This window comes from Nicotiana tabacum, chromosome 3, assembly GCF_000715075.1.
Source record: "Nicotiana tabacum cultivar K326 chromosome 3, ASM71507v2, whole genome shotgun sequence".
Taxonomy (NCBI): Eukaryota; Viridiplantae; Streptophyta; class Magnoliopsida; order Solanales; family Solanaceae; genus Nicotiana; species Nicotiana tabacum.
This window is the reverse complement of record NC_134082.1, coordinates 145,866,604-145,889,369: the sequence shown is the minus strand read 5'-3', so window position 1 is coordinate 145,889,369 and position 22,766 is coordinate 145,866,604. Positions and strand designations below refer to the sequence as shown.

The 22,766-nt window shown below is 35.4% G+C and overlaps 1 protein-coding gene across 1 annotated transcript; it reads left to right on the top strand.

Moving 5' to 3' along the window:
- The first annotated feature begins 5,863 nt into the window (after window positions 1-5,863).
- Window positions 5,864-21,349, top strand: LOC107790548 (uncharacterized). Its single transcript, XM_016612484.2, has 14 exons — window positions 5,864-6,160; window positions 6,263-6,344; window positions 6,753-6,863; window positions 8,500-8,597; window positions 8,704-8,787; window positions 9,180-9,316; window positions 12,576-12,648; window positions 12,732-12,777; window positions 14,168-14,277; window positions 14,502-14,609; window positions 14,710-14,769; window positions 15,043-15,104; window positions 18,523-18,838; window positions 20,253-21,349. Exons 1-14 carry the CDS (start codon window positions 6,089-6,091, stop codon window positions 21,141-21,143), a joined length of 2,250 nt encoding a protein of 749 aa, XP_016467970.2. The 5' UTR covers window positions 5,864-6,088; the 3' UTR covers window positions 21,144-21,349.
- Window positions 21,350-22,766: the final 1,417 nt, after the last annotated feature.

Below are 22,766 nucleotides of genomic sequence, written 5' to 3'. Positions count from 1 at the left end.
ACCGATCCCTCAGACTCTACTAAGCTTGTCTGTGAACTGTGAGACCTATGTAACCTAGAGCCCTGAAACCAACTTGTCACGACCCGAATTTTCCAACCTCGGGGGTCGTGATGGTGCCTACTAATGGGAGCTAGGCAAGCCAAACCTTAACTACTTGCTACACTTCCATATTGTTTCATTTTAACAAACACAAGGCGATAACATGATAACAGCGGAACTTTAAATAATTTAGCAGAAGTCAACAATTAAATATCTTAAGTCTACGTCTATTACAACTTTTAAAACCTCAAATACCCAAAACCTGGTGTCACAGTGTCACAGACTATCTAAGATTTCTACATACAAGGTCTGAAGAAATAACAGTACGCTGTTTCCGAATAAGAGAGGATGAAACAAGAAGTAGAGATAGAGGGAGACGTCATGGCCTGCGGACGCCTGCAGTCTACCTTGGGTCTCTGGGTGGACTGAAGAAAGAAATCCAACTACTATCCGAAAGCTGCTCCTGAATCTGCACACAGTGCAGAGTGTAGTATCAATACAACCAACCCCATATGTTGGTAAGTGTCTAGCCTAACCTCGGCAAAGTAGTGACGAAACTAGGACTAAACTACCAAATAAACCTATGCAGTTCAAGTGTATATACAACAGAAAAGAAATACAGAAAATAACCAGTCAATGTGGGAGGGAAAAATATGCTGTGGGGAGATAACAGTTCCGAATAGAAAGCATCAAGTAAGGAAAGAAACCACATAACTCGAATATCAACAAAGAATCAGAAATCAACAATTTGCACGGCATCACCCTTCGTGCTTTTACTCTCATCCTCTCCAAAGCAATTTTATAATAAAAGTGTGCACGACACCACCCTTCGTGCTTTTACTCTCTTTCCTCACCATATATTCAATGAAAATCGGTACGGAATGGTACATCGTACGACACGACATCACCCTTCGTGCTTTACACTCTTTCTTCACAATAGCAAACAATGCACGACATCACCCTTCGTGCTTTAACACTCTTCCTCACCTAAACAACAATCACAAGCAAGGGGCAAGGGAATAAACAAAATAGTAATAGAGATCCCGTCAAGGGAACAACAGTTAAACAATTAAATCCCGTCAAGGGAACAACATCAATAATCTCAACATCCCGGCAAGAGAGATAATCAACAAAGCAACAATATCCCGGCAAGGGGACAATTTAATAACTCTTTCTCTTTCTTTCACTTTTATTTCATAACTCACTTTACCACTTGAGCCAATGCTCCAAAGGGTTCAATCATCTCATATACTTTCACAATTCATAATATAACTTGAGCCAATGCTCCAAAGGGTTCAATCATCTCATATACTTTCACAATTCATAATATAACTTGAGCTAATGCTCCTCGATGTTCAAGGTTACAATTCCTTCCACAAACTCTCCATAACAATTAGAAATCATCACCAAGGTATGAAAGATACAATGAAATCAAGATCTTTAAAATTTAAAGACTCACAGTCATGCTAGACACCAACGTATAGATACTCGTCACCATGCCTATACGCCATACTCAATAATTATCACGTAGCAAATAAGACTCAACTCCTAATCCATCAAGCTAAGGTTAGACCAAACACTTACCTCGATGCCGGACACAACTCAAGATTCAATTATAGCTTTTCCCATTGATTCCACCACCAATTCGCTCGTATCTAGCCACAAGTTACTTAATTACATCAATAAATGCTAGATGAATCAATTTGAATGCATGAAAATGAGTTTTCCAAAGTTTTACCTAAAAGTCAAAATCGCCCCCGGGCCCACGTGGTCAAAACCCAAGGTTCGAATCAAAACCCGATTACCCATTCCCCTACGAGCTCAAATATGTAATTTGTTTTGAAATCGGACCTCAAATCGAGGTCTAAATCCCCGATTTTTGAAAAAACTAGGTTCTATCCCAAAACACCCAATCCCCCCATGAAAATAATTGATTTGAAGTTAAAATCATGTAAAAAATGTTAATGATTAAAGAAAACTAGATAAAAATGACTTACAATTGATTTGGAGAAGAAAGGTTGTTTGAAAAATCGCCTCTTATGTTTTTGGGGTTTTTGAAAAAATGCAAAATAAGTGAAAATCTCGTCTATTTATACCCCTCTCAGACTCCTTGTGCGGACCGCACAAAATGGACTGAGGGCCGCACAGGCCTTCCTGAGGTACTGCGGTCTACTGCCCTGTGCGGACCGCACGAAATGGACTGCGGCCGCACAGGCCTCCACCGCGCACCGCACGAAATCGATCGCGGACCGCACTGGCCCCCTTCCACAGTCGCACATGATTTTGTGCGGACCGCACTGGCGGGTTCAGAGACCTGCAACTTCTGGTTTTAAGTCTAAAACATCCCAAACCTACCAGAAACTCACCCGAGCCCTCGGAACTCCAAACCAAGTGTGCATACTAACTCAAAATCATCATATGGACCTACTCGTGCAATCAAATCATCAAAATAACATCATGAACATCAAATTAAGTCTCGAGATCAATGAAACTTTCTCAAAACTTCTTTAAACATAAATTTTGCGATTTAAGACCGAATCACGTCACATGACATCCGTTTTTCATAAAATTTCACAGAAACATCTTAAATCATATATAAGACCTGTACCCGGCGCCGAAACCAAAATACGGGCTCGATACTAACATGTTTTAATCAAATTTCATTTCAAATTTCTTTAAACAATTCCAAAAAATAATTTCCTTTAAAATTTCATTTCTCGGGCTTGGGACCTCGGAATTCGATTCCGGGCATACGCCCAAGTCCCATATTTTCCTACGGACCCTCCGGGACCGTCAAATCATGGGTCCGGGTCTATTTACCCAAAACGTTGACCGAAATCAAATTAGCTCATTTTATAATCAAAATTTATCGTTTTCCACAGATTATCATATTTAAACTTTTCGGCTACGCGCCCAGACTGCGCACGTAAATCGAGGTGATTCTAAATGAGGTTTTTAAGGCCTCAGAACACGGAAAATTCGTTTTAAAACAAAAGGTCATCACACTTTACAAACTTAAAATAAGAGAAACAACATACTATTGTTGAATCAACTTAGGGAATACTATAGTTAGCAGAGAACAAGGAATAGAAAAGGAAAGAATAAATCACATAAAGCACTAATTACTGTAGATTCAAAGCAGTTATGGTTGTTGTAGATAAAAAGCAGTTAGGTTAGGATTGTTGATGAAGCCCACGTTTGGGATTGTGGGTTTTTCTTTTCTTCTTTTTTCTCTTTTTATTGTACAAATTTAAAAATCTAACTATTTAGGTATATATTAATAACTTTAGAAAAAGGCCTAATCTAACATGAAGATAAATAGAAGGCCTAATCCCAACGTGAGAGGAATTAATTATTATTTTTATTACCCAAATTTAATAAATAAATTCAAAAATACCAAACAAATGTACGTGGAGGGAACTATAATTTTTTTGTTTGTTTTAACTAGCAGATTTTTAAAATAATTTAATTCCAACAAAGTTGGATAATTGTCCTAAATTTAGATACTTGTCAATTTAATGTTATACCACTTGTCATCATAACCTTTCTTTGCCTCTCCTTTTATATATAAATAGATTTTCTCTTTTTATTGTACAAATTTAAAAATCTAACTATTTAGGTATATATTAATAACTTTAAAAAAAAGGCCTAAACTAACGTGAAGATAAATAGAAGGCCTAATCCCAACGTTAGAGGAATTAATTATTATTTTTATTACCCAAAATTTAATAAATAAATTCAAAAATACCAAACAAATGCACGTGGAGGGAACTATAATTTTTTTGTTTGTTTTAATTGGCAGATTTTTAAAATAATTTAAATTCCAACAAAATTGGAGAATTGTCCTAAATTTAGACACTTGTAAATTTAATGTTATACCACTTGTCATAATAATCTTTCTTTGCCTCTCCTTTTATATATAAATAGATATTTCCTTTTTATTGTACAAATTTAAAAATCTAACTATTTAGGTATAATTTAATAACTTTAAAAAAAGGCCTAATCTAACGTGAAGATAAATAGAAGACCTAATCCCAATGTGAGAGGAATTAATTATTATTTTTATTACCCAAATTTAATAAATAAATTCAAAAATACCAAACAAATGTACATGGAGGGAACTATAATTTTTTTGTTCGTTTTAACTGGCAGATTTTTAAAATAATTTAAATTCCAACAAAGTTGGAGAATTGTCCTAAATTTCAACACTTGTCAATTTAATATTATGCCACTTGTCATCATAACCTTTCTTTGCCTCTCCTTTTATATATAAATAGTTTTTCCCTTTTTATTGTATAAATTTAAAAATCTAACTATTTAGGTATATATTAATAACTTTAAAAAAAGGCCTAATCTAACGTGAAGATAAATAGAAGGCCTAATCCCAACGTGAGAGGAATTAATTATTATTTTTATTACCCAAATTTAATAAATAAATTCAAAAATACCAAACAAATGTACGTGGAGGGAGCTATAATTTTTTGTTTGTTTTCACTGGCAGATTTTTAAAATAATTTAAATTCCAACAAAGTTGAAGAGTTGTCCTAAATTTAGACACTTGTCAATTTAATGTTATGCCACTTGTCATCATAACCTTTCTTTGCCTCTCCTTTTATATATAAATAGATTTTCCCTTTTTATTTAAAAATCTAACTATTTAGGTATATATTAATAACTTTAAAAAAAGGCCTAATTTATCAGGATAAACTGAAAAAGGAAACACCTTATCCTCAACATTTTGAAAAGAAAATAGAAGTATGACTCCCGCTTGCTTAAAATGATTCAGCTACATCGCACCATGGTTCCCCCGCCCAACCACCACCACCAAACAAACAAACCGAGACACAAAAAGAAAGTGCTAATGATTGAACGTGAACATTAAATAGTAGCTTCACACAACAAAAATTGGATTAAGTACCGAGTTCTTTCGAGATGAGCGAATAAAGAAACTGCAGACAGAACAAAACTGCTTGACTTGGAAAAGAAACATCTCAGGAAACTAAGTTTAAAGACCCCACTCGTATATCTCATCTTAAATAAATGCCAAATTATTGAATAATCAGATTTCTGATGAGTAAAAAACATGATCCTCATCCATTTCGAAGAAATGAGTAAACTGTGAGCTAATAAGTAATGTATATAACTGGATCGTATAGGAAGATTACTATATTTTAAGGCGGTTGAAAAATATGGAAAGAGAAGAGGAGAAAAAAAAAGGAAAATTCCTTCATATCCCAAAAGATACTTAATTACGGTTAATCCAATAGTTGGATCAGCAACTTAAAAATTTACCTGAAAATAGGCTTCTCAAGAAATGTCAGTACTATTCACTAGTAGAAGTTTGAATTAAATCATTGGTTCTGCTAATAATCTTTACTAAATTACCACTTTTATTAATTAAACTTTGCTTTTATATATATATATATATTACAAACTTACTCATACATAAAGAGAGAGAAAAATATTACAGTATATATATTCCGAAATGAGAGCAGAGAAGATAAGCATAGCATGTGAAGCCTCTGCAAGAGGAGAGAAGTTTAGCACAAAAAGCCAGAAGTGAGGGAACAAAAGCATTAAATTGATTGAGTCCAAACAAAAACATTAATATGATTTATACAAAAGGAGAAGGAAGAAGTCTGACGAAGATATTAAAAGAGAAGAAGAGAAAAAAAGGTAAAGGGTATAACTAAATACCTTGATTGAAAACACTAATAATCGATTGAGAGTCTTTTAAGGTAGAATGTATATATTTTGTAAATAAAATTTGTAAAAGTAGGATAATTTAGTAAACATAAACATTTAGGGCGATAAAGTTTTAAATAATGTATAAAAATAAAAAAATCCATTTGTTAAAACGTTTGAAGCCCAAAATACAAGTACCAAAATCGTACCGGTGACTCGACCGTGACCTAAATCAAGCCGGCAAACGTTGGTTTTGTTGTTGGCACCAGACATCTAACCGACGACTATAAAAAGAGCCAAAAGAGGTGCGGCTTTCTTGATCCCGCGCTCAAATAGCAACAATGCTCCTAAAAATGTAAAATTCATGGCCACGCTAACCCAACAAACCAAAGGCAATTCCTTGCTGTCGCGCTTCAAGGCCTTTCTTGCGTTTCAGGTGCTTAGCTTTATTAACTTGTGCATCCACCGTCTATATTGTTTCATTCAGGCAAATTGTCGAACAGTTTATAACATTCTTGTATAACTTGCTGTGTTCCAGAAATATAAGCACACGTTTTCTCAAGATAGACGTCGGAGACGGCACCCTGCTGATATGGGTTCTGACTCTGTGGTCGAGACAGGTAAATACTGCTTCTTACTTGTTGTCAATGAAAGGAAAAAATGCTTTCTATATGTTTGTCATTGTATAGGATGATTCTGGTTACTTGTGTGGCATGAATGGAACATGTTATTTCTGATGACGTGCTGATTAGCTTCTTGACTGTTCTGGGAAAAATGAATCATTAAATGCTTGAGATGTTATTCAAAACATTATTAAGTTGATGTGTCCCACCAAGAATTTGAAGTAAATTCCTTACAAATTAGTGTTAGCAAGCACGTGCCCCGTTAAGTCCAATTTTCTAATGAGCAACGCATATAAGAGTAGGTACTTTTGTTTTATTGCATTAGGAGACATGATGGTTCAGAATTAAGAAGAATGTTATTTTATGTAATTAGGAGTAACCCTATGATTTGTGATGATGATGCAGGTGAAATTGACTTCTCAAAGTGGAGGAAGCTTGACTCAAGGAACTTTGGGATAAGTAGCTCAAGGATACCAGCATCTCCGTGGATTGTGCTGAAGGTTCTCCAAAGTCAAGGTGATACTTAATTGCTCAAATGGTGCTTAGTTCTTTTTCTAGATTTCTCAGTTGTGTTCACAGAACTGCAGGACTTCAACATTATTAATTCGCTTAAGAAAGGAAAAAGAAAAGGTAATGACAGTTCACTTATGAAACATAAAAATAAGAAGTGTGAATGGACAAAATCTGCCTTTATTGTGGTATTTGGAGTTAAATATATTCTTGAAGCTAATAAAAATAAAATCAATAACAAATTTAGAAATTTACCTCCTCGCCCCAAACAATGTGAATTTTGGATGCATAAATACAGATTTTCCTTATTTTTCCACTCTCTCGATAAAAGCAATTATGACACCGAGTGGTGTGTATGATCAAGAATTGAAACCACTTATCCCCTTATATCTGAATATTGCTTGGTGGATTAGTCGATGTTGGGGCAAGGTGGGCCGTACAACTCTCATAGATAAAATCTGAATATTGCTGAAGTGTCTTAATGTATTTCCATAAAATCCATGACTCCTAAGTTGGTGTTCCCGAATTTCATCCAGAATATTTTAAAAGCTCTCCAAAACTGGCAAGTAAAGATAAAAGCTACTACTTCTGGGGTTGTAGTTTACACCAGACCTATTTGAACAAAACATGTGGCACATGACTGGTAAAGGGTAGAAAATATAAAATCTCACAGCTTCCCAAAGCCAATCAAGTTCTTCACGAAGGCACTGATTTACGATTAATTTCAGAGTTGGAATCCAGGAAGGCGGAAATGAAGTCATTTGATTCGATTCTTTGAGTCTTTGACTTGACAGTGGAAGTACATCATCTATTAATAATACAATATGGTAAGAGTACTAATGTGCAAATACTAGCTAGTTTATTTTTTGATAAGTCAAATACTAGCTAGTCTATTATTCTTCATTTTTTAAGTAAAGTAAGGTAAATTAATTAAAAATAAAGTACCAAGAGGTACTAGCCTATTATTCATCTTTAAACATTAGCACTACATATAGGATTCATTCCATCAATATCACACCTGTCCATTTTGATGATACTAGTTATTTTACTCTGTGTAGAAGCTTCTTCATGAACACAGAGTCACACTCAAGATATGAAGCCCGGTGCTTTTGTTAACAACAGTACGAATTCCGTCATCTACAAACATATAAATATTTAGTTGGGAGGATATCTGGGATCAAGTCCCAAAGGATTTTGTTGTCCCTTTTGGGAAGAATCATAACGTTCAAACCTATTTCAGATTCTGGAAATCTTATTGGTACACTTTAGAATTACAAATGAGATATTGGGTTAAAGATAGCCACTATATAAGCTCCCAATAAATTGTAGTTTGCATGGATAAGGAGCCACAAAATAAGATACTAGTTTGATTTCACTTATCCAAAAAAAAAAAAAAAGATACTAGATTGATTTCATTTTTCTTGTGGCTTCAGGAAATCTTTTAACCATTGTCTTGGTGCTACCTAGTCTGCATGTGTGTTTGTTATGTGTGTGTGTATATATATATATGTGTGTGTGTATGTGTGATCACACACACACACACACACACACATATATATATATATATGAGATCATAGAGATACTTCAGTTTTCCATCTCACTGTGTGAAGATTAGCATTTGACAAAAAGTTGTAATATACAGGTTTTGAAGCATACTTGGTTGGTGGATGTGTCAGAGATCTAATTCTCAATAGAATACCAAAAGATTTTGATGTAATCACAACTGCAAGGCTTTCACAGGTCCTAGATACATTCAAAACATTATCCTAATTATGAGCCAGTCATGTTTTCTTTCAACTACTCGTCAGCATGATTTGATATTTATGTCGTGTTCCATTTGACATAGATAAGAAGGCATTTTGATCGTGCTGAAATTGTTGGACGACGGTTTCCAATATGTAGAGTACATGTCAAAGGTTCTGTCGTGGAGGTTGGTGCAGCTTTATCCTATAGATCTGTTGCATATTCTATACTTCTATTTCTTTTTGCATGGGCATGGTCTGTTTCACAGTTGTATACTTTATCTTTCTTTTTTTTAATAATATGAAAATCACTAAAGGGCTTTGGGAAGTGACAAGTGGTTGAGTCTTGCGATTCAAATTGATAGGTTTACTGTTTTCATCAAAATATATTGTACACTGCTTAAGAAAAGGAGAACACCTATTGAAGAACTTCCGTTGGTGTCTGACCTCCTTTTAAACTTATATTGGATAGGTAATAGGTCTGAAATCCTTTTCTCCTAGATGCCTAGATATGTTGGCTATCATCTTTCAGACACTATACAACTATAACTAATGAAGAATTTGGGTTTCCGTCTCTCAGGTGTCAAGTTTTGATACCGTGGCAAAGCAAACCGGAAAAAGAGAGGAACTTTTCATTCCTAAAATGCCAAAGGGATTTTATAAAAAAGACTTCATTCTCTGGAAGAATTCCATGCACCGAGACTTCACTGTTAACAGGTATCTCTTTATTTTGTTTCCTTTAAATTATTCCCAGAGAAGGGATGCTCCGGAAGGCTTCATAGGTTGTTTTGTTCTACTGCTGGACTCAAGTTTGTTTTGGTTTCGAAAAAGCCTGTTCTCCTTCCCATTCTGCCAACCGAAAGTGAATATCTATGGAGAGTTGGAGACAGCCAAAGGAAAGCTGAAAAATTTAAACTCATAACACCTAATTGTTGTTTTAATCACACATTTACATTTTATTTGATTAGCTGGTGCTGATCTACGCTCAGAAAATAATGGAAAAAATATAATTGCAGAAATATTAGTGAGCAAAGGTCTTGACAAAAAATGGAGGATTGTAGTGTGGTATAGAGGTGGCAGTCACTTAGAGGCATGTGGTGCAATGCCATGCTTGATTTCTCCCTGTTGTGGTCCTCAGTGAATATCTAGAAACCCAATATGGCGCCTATTTGTGTTGTAGAATCATAACCTTCATCTTTAGCAACAGACAAGTTATAAAAGTGAAAGGTAGTGCAACAACTGCGTTTTCCACCTTGTGGGATCCTTGGGAGGTGGTGCTACAATGTTCTCGTGTTTGATTCCCTGTGTCAAGTCTTTGATGACATCATAATTCAATTGAAGATCTACTTATGGATGAATCATCAAATTTTGTCCACATCCTTTTGGATGGGAAATTGGCTGAGATAGAAAAAGCATTGCCGTGTGTAGAGCTGCAATTAAGAAGTTGGAAGTTTCTATTGGTCACTTTCTTAGAACTTGAAAAGTAGAGGTAATGAAGTATGAGAAATCGTTGGCCTAGTAAATGGTTTAGTTATAGGTGCAGCCACGCAAATTGTTAAAAAAGGTCTTGTAGCTATACTAGATTACTGGTTGAGTTGATTCTGTCAGTTTGATCTTATCATTTGGATCAGTGCATAGAAAGAAAGAAAAGATGAAAAGCTGAACATAGTAGGCGGCGTTGTTATTCTGAAAGCAAGTCTGTTGTTGATTTGGTTTTGATATTTGGAAATCAATGTGTTTTTGAGTTTTATTTAGGAAACAGTTGCACTGTAGGCAAAATTAATAGATTAAAATCGCCAAAAATCTTTATTTTCTTTAAAATGTATTTTTGAACCGCCAAAAGAAACGGTTTTTAAAAACAAAAACCCGCACGAGGAAGAAAGAGAGCTCCATTGTTTTCCCGTAAGCAATGGAGGTAGTTGCAAGAGGATTGTTTTAGTTCTCAGAACTGGTCAGAAACTTTCCGCAATTCTCTATTCTGATTGAACTATTAAGGATCAGTATTATTGGAGGGACTGTTTGCATGTTAACCTTGATCTCTTGGAGTTTTCATTTGTTTCCTACTCTCATAATAACCACTTGCTTTCCATTACTCTCCTTGGGATGGATAGCACGACATTTGCATTGGCAAGAAGAATCACATGAAAGCATGGAAAACAAATATTTTGTTTTTTACATCAAACTGGGAAAAAGTTGCTCAAAAAGTTGTTAAGTTAAAACCTGTTCTGCATGAGTTTTGTAAGGCCTTTCAAAGGCGTTGATAAAGGTATTGGACCACTAATTGGCTTAAGGTTTTAGGTTGAATGCTCAATTGTTTCACGGGTTATTAGAGTCAACATTTGGTAAGTTCATTCTGACACTTGTAAATTTGCATCAAGTTCACGTGTGGCCACAAATTCAAGTTATACATGCATGAGGATGTTGAGTTGTATAATTGTCCTGTGTAGGGACTTCCAAGAGGTTTATGAAGGCTTTGAACTTTCGTCAGTAAATCTTCTTGTATATGTTTATATTGAATAACAGGCAAAATAATTTTCCTTTCTACTCCACTCATTGCCTTAAGGTTTTGGTTGGATGCTCAACTTCTTTCACAAAAACAAATACCTGTCCAACTCTATGAGTTGTTGTAGTGGCCCCTCTAAGTGCCTTCTCTTAAATCCTTATGGACCTCCTCATGTATTGTTGCCTCTTAACTGTTTGGGGGCGTTTGGTAGGAGATATAAGAATAATATTGAATAGGGTGTATTAGTAATGCTGAGATTAGTTATGCTGAAATTATTTCTTATCTACTGTTTGGTTTGGTGTATTAAAGCATTGCTTAATTTCTAAAAAATTGGTTGTTTACAAAAATACCCTCCACATTCTTTAACTTTGTACACTATTTTTAATGCAACAGTTTTATTACCCTCACATTCTTTTTTCTCTCTAAAGCCAACTTTTTTTTACAGGGAACAAAATTAAAAGAGAAAACTAATTGAAATATTAAAGTTAAAAGAGAAGAAAAATTTAATTGATGTGACATATAATACAAAAGATCAATTATTAAAAAAATGGGTAGATTTTTAACAAATAAAGAAAACTCCACTTTATACTTTGAATGAATTCAAAACCAAAATTAGTATTAAATATGAATTTGTTTTGATTATAATAGAATGCTAAAGGGGAGAAATTAATTAAAATCACAATATAAAAATATACAAAATATAGCGGAAAGTATTTGGAATAGGTTTTGAGGGATTTGAGGGGCAATTATGTCTTTAACCATGTTTATGCAAGTATTAAAAACTCTTGCATTGCTAATACCATGGTTTGCTATGTATTAGTCATACATAGGATAATACTTGTATTAGTTATATATATGTTGAAAAATGTACCAAACAAGGGATTAGTAATGCACAAAGCTAATGCTTGCATTGTTTTTTCTAATACCTCCTGCCAAACGACCCCTTAGTGATATGTCAATTGGTAATGTTGTATTAGAGCATTCTACCAGTTTGTATAGTTTAGTTAGACAATTCTTTTGGTCTTAATATGACTCTACTTATTAGACTATCATTTTTTTATGACTCCACTTAATAGAAGAAAGGATTCTTGTATCACTTACCCTCTATATTAGTAGATAAAGTAGTGACATCAATTTTTAATACGAGTATCCTTACTAATTTGCCTCAGGCTTATTATTAATTTGTTATTTACAAAGTTATCAATGGGCATATGCATTTAACATATTATAGATGACTTTGGAAGAAATACAGTTTATACATGCTTTGTCTGCAGTTCAAAAGTCTATAGTTTTTTGCTTGTTTCTACATACTTTCTTGATTCTTTTGGTGGTTGATCGGATCTCTTAATTTGTTAAATTTGTGGTGCTGCTTTATTTTGTTTTGTTTTGTGTGTGTGCGTATAAAATTGTGGAAGCAATTTATTGTGGTGGTAATGAACTCATTTTTTGTGTTTGTAAAATTTGTGGAAACAGTTTATTTTTCGATCCATCCGTGAATAGAATCTACGATTATGCCGATGCAATGGTGGACTTAAAATCCTTACAGGTGAAATTAATTTACAAATATGTAAAGGTCCAACCTTTTGATGTTTTAGGAATTTACGAAGTCTTTTTGTCATATTTATGCAGTTAAGGACTTTAATACCAGCACACTTGTCATTTGAACAGGATTGTGGTAGGTGCAACTATTCTAGAGATTTGCCTTAACTTGAGAATTAGAACTATATTTCAAGCATTCTACTTTGATATTGATCCTTCTGTATTTTGTTTATGTAGCCGGCCTCAACTAGTCTGCGCTTTGAGTTCTAGTTGTTGATAACTTGATGTATAGTTCTTCAAGATGACAAAGAAATATAAGCCGAATATTACCAGATTTATAAAAAAAAGTTATTTCCGGATTTTTTTTACTCGGTTTAAAATCTAATACTCCCTCCGTTTCAATTTATGTGAACCCATTTGACTGGGCACGGAGTTTAAGAAAAGAAAGAAGACTTTTGAACTTGTGGTTTAAAATGAGGCACATATATTTTGTGTGACTATAAATCATTGCATAAAGGTAAATTGTTTCCAAATAAGGAAAGGGGTCGTTCTTTTTGGCACGGACCAAAAAGGAAATAGGTTCACATAAATTGAAACGGAGGGAGTACATGTTTTTGATTGTACATGGTATGTCCAGTTTTTAATACAACAATCGAAATGCCCCACCAAAAATAGATAATGCCCTAAATAACTCAACAGTTATTATTCATTATGTTACAAATCTTTTATATTATAGCTCTTGCATAACTTGTTTGTGAACGGAAGGATCACTCAGTATTAAATCTTTAGTACGGATTGTACTATTATATAGACTATACGTTAAATGCCAAGTAGCTTGTCGCCATGGGTTCTAATTGAATTTAAGGTGATTGTGTGGAGATGAAGTTGGGCTTTGTGGTAGCTGTTGTTAGGTTTTTAGACAAGGGGAGGGGTCATTCTTATTGGGATTGGGTCTGAAGTGAGGGGGTAACATGTTGTTGAAGGGGAATGAGAGTAGGGTGTTTAGGTGCCCCAGGAGGAATGAGGAACAAGGATATTTGGAAAGGGGCTTGTTGTTTCACAGAGAGAAAGATCGGCTTTGGTGCTTGTGAGGGGAAGAGTGCCAATACTGTGCTGGTGAGAAAGGGGAGAGTTGTGCTTGAAGATGCGTGCGATAATATTCCCCAGGTGGATTGCTATACTCTGCATGTGGGTTGGGGGAGGTGGAACATGGCATTCTGCCTAAACTTGGAGGTAGCAAGAAGAGTTGAAGTTTTTGAGGGACAAGTTTTTATGGAAAACGTCATATTCTTCAATCCATCACTTGAAAAAGAATATTCTTTATGTACTTAAGTGAACATTCGTATGTAAGGCCAATGCAAAAAGTGTTTTCAGTGGTTTACTAGTTAGAGTAAGTATTTCCAAAAGTTGGGGGAGGTCGGAGGACTGTTGAATTGAAAAATTTAATAGGGGTACATGAGTTTAACCCTAATGCCTTTCTTTTTTAAATTTTGATGAAACTGATTCTGGATTTTCTTTCTCCTCAGCGAGGATGCTGCGCGGCTTGAGACTGGCTGCTCGCCTTAAGTTGTCCTTTTCAAAGGATATTGAAAATGCTATGCACAAACTCTCATCGTCCATAATGAAATTGGACAAGGTATGAACGATGAATTCTATGAAAACAAGCATTAACTTATTTCATAACTTCTGTTTGTTCTTTTACCCCTCCCATTGTTAGTTTTCTCTATGCTATCATCCTTCTTCTCATTGCTTGATATCCGTGATGCTAAAAACGGTTCCTAACCACAAAGGAATCTCTCTACAAAACTGCTTCATGGTTAATAGTTTTTCTCTGCATGGCCTTAATTTTTTCTTGTGCAGTCTAGACTAATGATGGAAGTCAACTATATGCTGTCTTATGGAGCTGCAGAGCCTTCTCTTTCTTTACTTCAGAGATACAACATCCTTGACATGCTACTACCATTTCATGTATGTCATATTGTTCCATCTCATTTTGGTTTGATGTGAATTCTATGGCTTTTTGGTTCAGGATAGTAAGCTTATACTTGAGTAAATGTGTCATTTACAGGCAGCGCACCTTACTCAACAGTCTAACAAACAATTGGGTGAAAGTTCTGCTATGCTGATGGTATGATCTTCCTATCTTGTGTTGTTTTTTTACTCTACAAAATTGTATAGTTCCTTCTATGTGCTTCCTCACTTACTGATGTCAACTCTTCCAATGCTGTCTATGTATTTTCTCTAGAGTGCTTGTTCACATGCATCCTCCTGAGATTTTTTCCCATGTGAGCGCATGCACACACTTGTGTCTGGGCATATTTGTCTTTTCACCTTATGCATGTTTTGTTCAGTTTTCAGTAGTGTTTCACGCATTGAATTTATTGGTCTGAACATTTTGCAGAAACTATTTTCCAGTTTGGATCAATTAGTCACCTGTGGTCGACCTTCTCATGATAGTTTGTGGTAAGTTCAGTAGCTTCTAGACAACATCGATGATAGATATTTCGTGTGACTTCATATGTTCATTGAATTAAAGAATGTGATCTGACCTTGTTAATTGATATCTTTTGGTTCTTTTCTTTTGGTGGGTGTTTTTTTATCACCCCTCCAATGATTATTGCAATTATCTGCGCCTGCAACGATAGTCCATATACTGCAGCAGCTCTCTTGTACGAGTTGAATGTTTTCCATTTTATTTGACATCACTTTCAGAAATATGGTTCTCTGAAGGATTTTTTTCTTTCGTCATTAGTGTTATCTCAGTTCCTTGTGTATCACTTTCTTCCAAAAGAGATGGTCGTTATCTTTGGCTATTATTCTTGTAGTGCTTACTGACACTTCGAGAACTTTATTCATATATGAGTCGTTCTTCCGTGGTTTTAGACCCCTCTGTTTTATGCCTTTATTATTTCTATCTTGTTCTATCAACATTCATACCTACTAGCTTTATGAGAGAACTATTCTTTTTCCTTAGTCCCAAGTGTTGATGTTGGCAGTTGATATCATTGTTTGACTACTAAAGGTTCTGTGTTATTATAGCTTAGGGTTGAATATTTGGAGTTAACTTTTGATTTCTTTTTATGCTTTGAAGTAAACAAGTTTTTAATCTTTCATTTGGGATGTTGTCCTATGTCTACTACCTTTATATCTTTCATTTGTGATGTAAGTTTTGTTTGGTTTAAGATCTCCCTTGTTTAAGGTTTCTCATCAATCAGAGGCCAGCTGTAATGTGTTTTTGTTTATAAGCATTGGCAAAACTGGAAATTAGGGGTGGGCATTCGGTATTTCGGTTCGGTATTTAAGAATTTCGATTCGGTATTTCGGTATTCGGTTTATCAATTGTGTATACCAAATACCGTACCAAAGTATTCCGGGACGGTTCGATATTTCTTATTTTGGTTCGGTACGGTTTTGGTTTAATATTCGCTAAATAAGCAACACTAACGAGTGACAATAATCGCTAAACTTTATCACAGTGAATTATTCTTACAGTGGCTACTGCAACCCTCTATGCTTACTGCTTAGGATTTTGGAGTTCTCTTTGCAAGAAGTTGCTCATGAATTGTTAGATTGCGAGTACTATGAGGTTTAATTGATCGTTCAAGCCATTGACTAACAAATTGTATTTGCTAGAATTGAAACGCTGCATTGATTTTGTTTGTATAATGTCATAGGCATTGCTTCATTTCTTTTGTTATCTATCATATAAATGGCCCTGCACCCACACGACAATTCCCACAGAAAAACTGGACGGGACAATATGTAATTCCGTTAATCTCTCCCTTGGTCTTGAAAGTTCTCCAGCTCATTCCTTTTGTTGAGAGTAATGTTTAGCCAAGGAGCTTAAAAAAGATGAGCAGAAGAGAAACTCAAACGTATCCTTTGGATTGGAATGATACAGAGAAGAGAAACTCTATTCTTTTCCATTGCACAGCTGATCAGTCTACATGCCAATCAGTCTACAAACGTGTTCTTGGCTGCAAATTTTTTCTCTGAAAATGGCCAAGTTTAATGTAAAGAAACCAGAGGATAAATCTTGAAATGGATGAACTGGGAATGAGCAGAAAACACAGGAGGAAGAGGAAAACTGTCTCTTGATTACAAAATTCCCTCTCAAGAGATTGTTTCAACATGTGGGTAAAAGTTACGAACCTGTTGAAGTTGAAGATTGAAGATTGTTTCTCAGTTCTCACTTCTCTGAGTTCTCTCACAGGTCACAGCCGTCAGCCGATCTCTTCAGTCTTCAGTATAGGTTTCTAATTACCAATTGCAAGTGAAAGTGAAAGACTGAAAGTGTGAAACTAGGGTAACTGGGGTCTGGGTAAGAGGGTAAGAAAGTGAAAGAGGGAAAGAGGCCTAGTAGTCTTATTGGGTTGAGCTCCTAGAGAATTAAAATTTTGGGTCGGGCACTTGGGCTGGGCAGTGTATAGGTCCTACATGATCTTTAAAAACTCGGTATTTCGGTATACTGAATTGTCAAGATCCTAATATCGAGGACCGTACCGTTAATATCGAAATACAGAAAATTTAGTACCGAATTGAACCGAAATACCGAAAAAAGTGAAACCGAAATACTGAATTATTTCGGTCCGGTTCGGAATTCGGTTTTTCAGATTTTATGCCCACCCCTACTGGAAATACCTCTTCTGTTTTTTTGATTTGCACCGGGTGTCCGAGTCTCTTCGAGCCCCGACTATTCCCGGGGGTGCACAGGCCCTCGGCAAGGAGTTTCCCGCAAGTGCACCGCGGTTAATTCAGGTTTTACCCAGTCCGATGGCCCTCAGAAATTGTTTGCACCCAGTGGTTTTAGGAACTTGCGTTTCGCTCACACATGCTAAGAAAATTCACACTGAATCCAGTGATGAACATGGTAACAAGGCCAGCTGTAACTTTTTTGTTTGTTTGTTTATAAGCATTGGCAAAACTGGAAATATCTCTTCTGGTTTTAGGAACTTGCGTTTCACTCACACATGCTAAGAAAATTCACACTGAATCCAGTGATGACATGGTAACAAGGCAAAGAAAATAGTATGGGATTGCATTTTTGTTCTGCTTCTGGAAAATAAAAACCACACAAGCGAAGATAAACACCCTAATCAAGTTTTCACCTTGCTGGCTTATAAATATAAAAAGAAAGAGAGGGAAGGAGGGAGGGACTGATAACCTAAATTGTCATACTAGTTCAACAAGCAAATCCATAGGAAAGAACTGCAGCACCGGAAACAGAAATTGAGCTATCTTCATTTTGTTTTTATACTTTGTGTTCACATTCTGGACCCTCCTTGTCGAATATCGTGCTGCATTTTCATGATATGAAAAACCTAAGTTGGGATCATCACTATGAATAAGCTTCATTACTTAAACGAATAGTAACCTTTCTTGTGCCGCTTAGATTGGTACTTCTACTCTATTTTTTGCATTTAGAATTTTTGCTTTTAAATTGTTTTAGGAGCATTGTGGACATCTTAAGTGTTGAAGAATCTCTTCGTGTATGTTCAGTGTATGTTCAGCACGTAGGGAGTATGATGGTAGATGTAAGCAGAGCGAAGGTAATGGCATGACCATTATTGTCAATTGCTTAATTATAATTTTCAGCGTGGAGTATTTCATGGTTCTATAGTGCATGTTGACTACATTCAGCTGTATGAAACCTGGGGAGTCATGTTACAATAAATAGTTCACTATCAGCATAGCAGCTCATAAATCATAATCTGGCTTTCTGCAATCAAACTGGTGGATTTCTACTGTTTCTCAGATCATTGTGTTATCACCTTTTGGAAGTCTATTAGATGACTCAGGCTTGAGCTAGTTTCGAGAAATTGGCTTGTAGTGACTAGTATTCTTGACAATATTTTTCTTTTTGATTGATGTATGTGCGCAGGGTTGCACTTTTGGCATTTCATCTGGCATTAATCACTAAACCTCAACAGGCATTTGTTGTCCTGACGTTTGCTTCTGTGTTGTACCATGGAAATTGGAAGGAAGGTGTTAAATTTGCTAAAAGACATTCTGATGCTGCAGCTATTTATGCACCTGAAATTTCAGATTCTCAAGGCTCCTCCACATCAGATGATGAGCTTGCGGATAGAGTTACAGAGCTAGCAGTGCTAGTGAAAAATTCTTTAGACATTTTGACTGATAAGGACAGCCTCCGGGACGCAATGTCCAAGTTTCCAGGTTCCCCATGCTCTGGTTTGGTGAGTATACCTACTTTGGTTTCTAGATCTAGTTTGAGGCAACTTGTTAAACCGAGCTGGCCTAGCTGTTTTGTTAAATATTATTTTATTGAGCACTCCATATATGTGTTCTGTACCCTTGTCGCGCTTTGGAGTAAGTAATGTGAAAAAAGTAGTATGTCCATTTGATGCAGCTTTTTCACCTGAGAATCAAATTGACCATTTTTCTTCTGAAAGTGGGCACTGATTTAGTCATCTTCTGAATATACTGGAAAATTAATTTAATCAAAGTCTAATTTCACAATTTGACAATTTGTTTGTTGAAATTGTGGGATTAAACTGGGCCGTTGTTGTTGTTTGTTGAAAAAGTACAAGTGAGCTTTTAAAAAATAAAACTAACCTATTTTCCTCTCAAAAGTGGACCATGTCATATAAAATGGGACAGGGAGAATTAGCTAGTTATAGGAATCTCGGAGTTTGTGAAGAACATTCTCTGTTAGTTTCTATCTATTAGCAGGTATGATGGACAGAATGACTTGAAACGCAATTGAGTTCTAATTTCTTGGTGAAATCTCTTTGCTAATCCATATTACACTTGGTCATAATTTAATGGTAAGATCCCAGATTGCAGAATCTGGAGGCGGGTGTTTGGACGACTTCCCAAGAGATAAACTCGAAACAGTTAGCCTTATTTTCCATACAATTACCTTATTTGTTAGTTCTTATTTTCCATACAATTACCTTATTTGTTTATACCTTGAGGGCTACACGTTTATAACCTTTTTGAAGCTGATGTATTGCACTGTTTTCCTTTTTGAAGCTGATGTATTGCACTGAAAAACAGTGCTTAAAATGATATAAACCATGCTGCCTACATAGGTTCTGAAGTAGTATTAATTTGGAGGGTATGAGTGATCAGACCATCTTTTGGTTTAGGAAAGCTAGTTTTTTACATTCATGGGGAGCTGATTCCCCCGGTTTTCTATAAAATTTGTCTTTGGAGTAAAAGAATTGAGTTTCCTGCAATTAAGAGGACCTCATATTTCTAGGCCTCGTGGAAGAGTGTTCTTTATCTGGTTACGACATGAATGCTTTCATTTAACTTTTCCAGGAAGTTTGGACTAGTTGCACTTGGAATAAAATTAACGCTCTTTCCCTTCACAGCTAAAAGGCTGAAATATATTCATTGGGAAATCACTTCAGCTCTTATATTAAAGAGATGGGGATTTAGCGGAAGCTCCTGTCTCTGCCGACAGTATCTATTTTGTCATGATTTTTCTTCTTGCCGTGAGGAAAGTAGGAGAACAGCAAACAGAATCTAACAATTGTTAATTTCCTGGAGAAATTTTTTATGGGTTACTAAGCCTGTGATGGTAATTACTATAATATTATTGTAGAGATTGTTTGACTATTTAATGAGATATTTTATATTCAGGTATTTGTATCGAAGAAAATGGGGAAGGGCGTTGAAGTAATTTTTGACATTCTTGTGGAAGATGTTACGTCTCTTAAAACCAGGAGGAATAGTTTCAAAATAGATTATACTCTGCTTGGGAAAGGACAAATGCGTGAGACAAGGTTTGTTCTTGGCCAAATCATCCTTGATACTATAGCTCCTGGGATCATTCCAGGTGGTGAAGTGATTAAAAACGAGAAACATACGCTGGTTAAAGTTGACGCTCAATCGAGTGTAGATGATCCAAGGGAAAATATTGGTGGAAATGTGGAGTTAAAGAAGCGGAAGTTCCAGTGTGAAGATGATAATCAGCCCACTGCAAGTTATGAAATTAAACACAATAGAACTGAGAAGCGAAAGTTGATTCAAAAGGGGAGCTTTGCTTTAGAGGAGGTAGTAACTAAGAAGCAAAAGTCGGTTATTGCCCAGCAATCCAAGAGCAAGGCTGTTGAGAAGCGGGATTTGATTGAATATGACGAATCTCTTAATCAGAAGCTAGATAATGAGGATGCTATAAATAAGAAGAAAGCTAAGGGTGAACATGGTGAGTTGCCTCAGGATGAAATAAAAATGGTTCTTGAAGGGGCGATGCATAAAGTGCTGCGTCACAAGATTGAGCAAAAGGGAAGCAATAAACATCAGCAGACTGCCGTAAACCAATTAAAGCTTTTACTCGACGTTGACAATGGTGTGACTAGCAAGCAGCACAATTCCAAAGAGAAGAGTGATTCTTCACAAGAACAGAATGAGGAAAGGAACGAGTCATTAGATAGCAGAAAACAGAATTCGCAGGGGCGTAATTTGTCTTCGGATAAAAATAGTAAACCAAAAGCAGCAGGTAAAAGAACACTTTCAAGTCTTTTCAGGTGAGTTTAACTTTGCATCTTGTAAATTATATCTTCTTCAAAAGGAGGAAGAGCAATACTAAGAGCTGTGTCTTACCTTGTTCCTATTTTGCCATAGGGTATTAGATTTCATGTACATGGCAATTGATCGTGCTAATTGGTCGCGGTTGTTTTTGACAGTGACATAATATTTCTTAATTAGTATATTGGAATTGTAGTAGTTCATATTCATGTTTGAAGTACTTCTTGTCATTCATTTTATGGCAAGTCTGTCTCCAGTGATTGATTATGATTTATGTCCAAGTACGTGGCTTGGGGATGGGCTTCCATTTTCATGGGTCCGTGAATTATTCTACGTCGTTATTTGAATTTATTGAATCTGAAGCACCAATTGAGTGATGCTATTCAAACTCGAGTATCTCTGACCCACCCACTACTAACTCTTCCGGATTTCTTTTTCCAAACTCTCGATCAATATATTCTGAAGAATTCGGTATTATAATTTCGGAATTACAGCGGGAAAAAAAAAGAAAAGGAAAAGTAAAGTAGTGATAATCAAAATAAAATGATTCACGTATCCCATTCGAAGGAAAATAGTGAAGGCGGAAGGAAGTTTCTCTTTTCTCTCAAATAGTCATTAGATTATAACTTTAATTCCACCCTGCAAAATAGACCGACTTTCAAGATTGGCATTATATAAATATGTTGAAACACAGCATGCCTGCTACGCTTATTTGGTGCAAACACAATCACATATACGAGAGTAGAGTAAATTTCAAAATTCACTTGCAGACCAAAGGAAGCCAGTGATTCCAAAAGGATTGTAAATTGATAGGTAAATACTCTTTTAAGTTCATTTTACATGTCGTTTAAGGTTTGACAAATTCAGTTAAAAAATTATTTTGTAACATTAGTCATAAAAATCGATTTAAATTACTCTTTATCATACCTCAAACTGAGGAATAACTGCCGAGCGACTTTCTAAAATATTATATAGATCGTTTATTGGAGAAGGGTTGATTTGAAGAGAAAAAACATTTTTTTTTAATTTCCTAAAGTTACACTTATTTTAAACTATAAGTTTGTTTGGACCAGTGTTTTAAAAGGCGTGAGTGTAAGGCGAGTCGTTTTATGCCTCAGCAAGGCGTAAGCCCCATGGACATTTAATTTTTAATATTTTATAAAAAAATATAATTATAGTAAATATTTATAAACATGTAAAATTGCATAAAAATTGAAGAAAACTATAAATATGTAATATATAGATGTGCTCCATCCCCACAAAAAAATAGTCAAAACAATCTAAACTTGAGTCGAAAAGAATAAAGTTTTCTACATGGAGGAACAAAAATGATGACTAACCTGCAATTTGAACTTTGAACTTGCTGCTATGAAGGAGAATGAAGTTCTATTTGTATTTGTAAAAAAAATTAAATATTTGCTGCTTTTGGAGATATTAGCAGACCAGCGGATGAGATAAAGAATTGGAAAAAACCATATATTAGGGCTTTAATCAATAAAAAGGTATTGACTTTTAAATTTAATACATTTCAATTCATTTTTAAATTTTTGAGTAATTACAAGCTGACCCTTGAGAACTCGGGTCATTATATGAATGACTTATTCAACAAATTTTGTTTTAATTTGA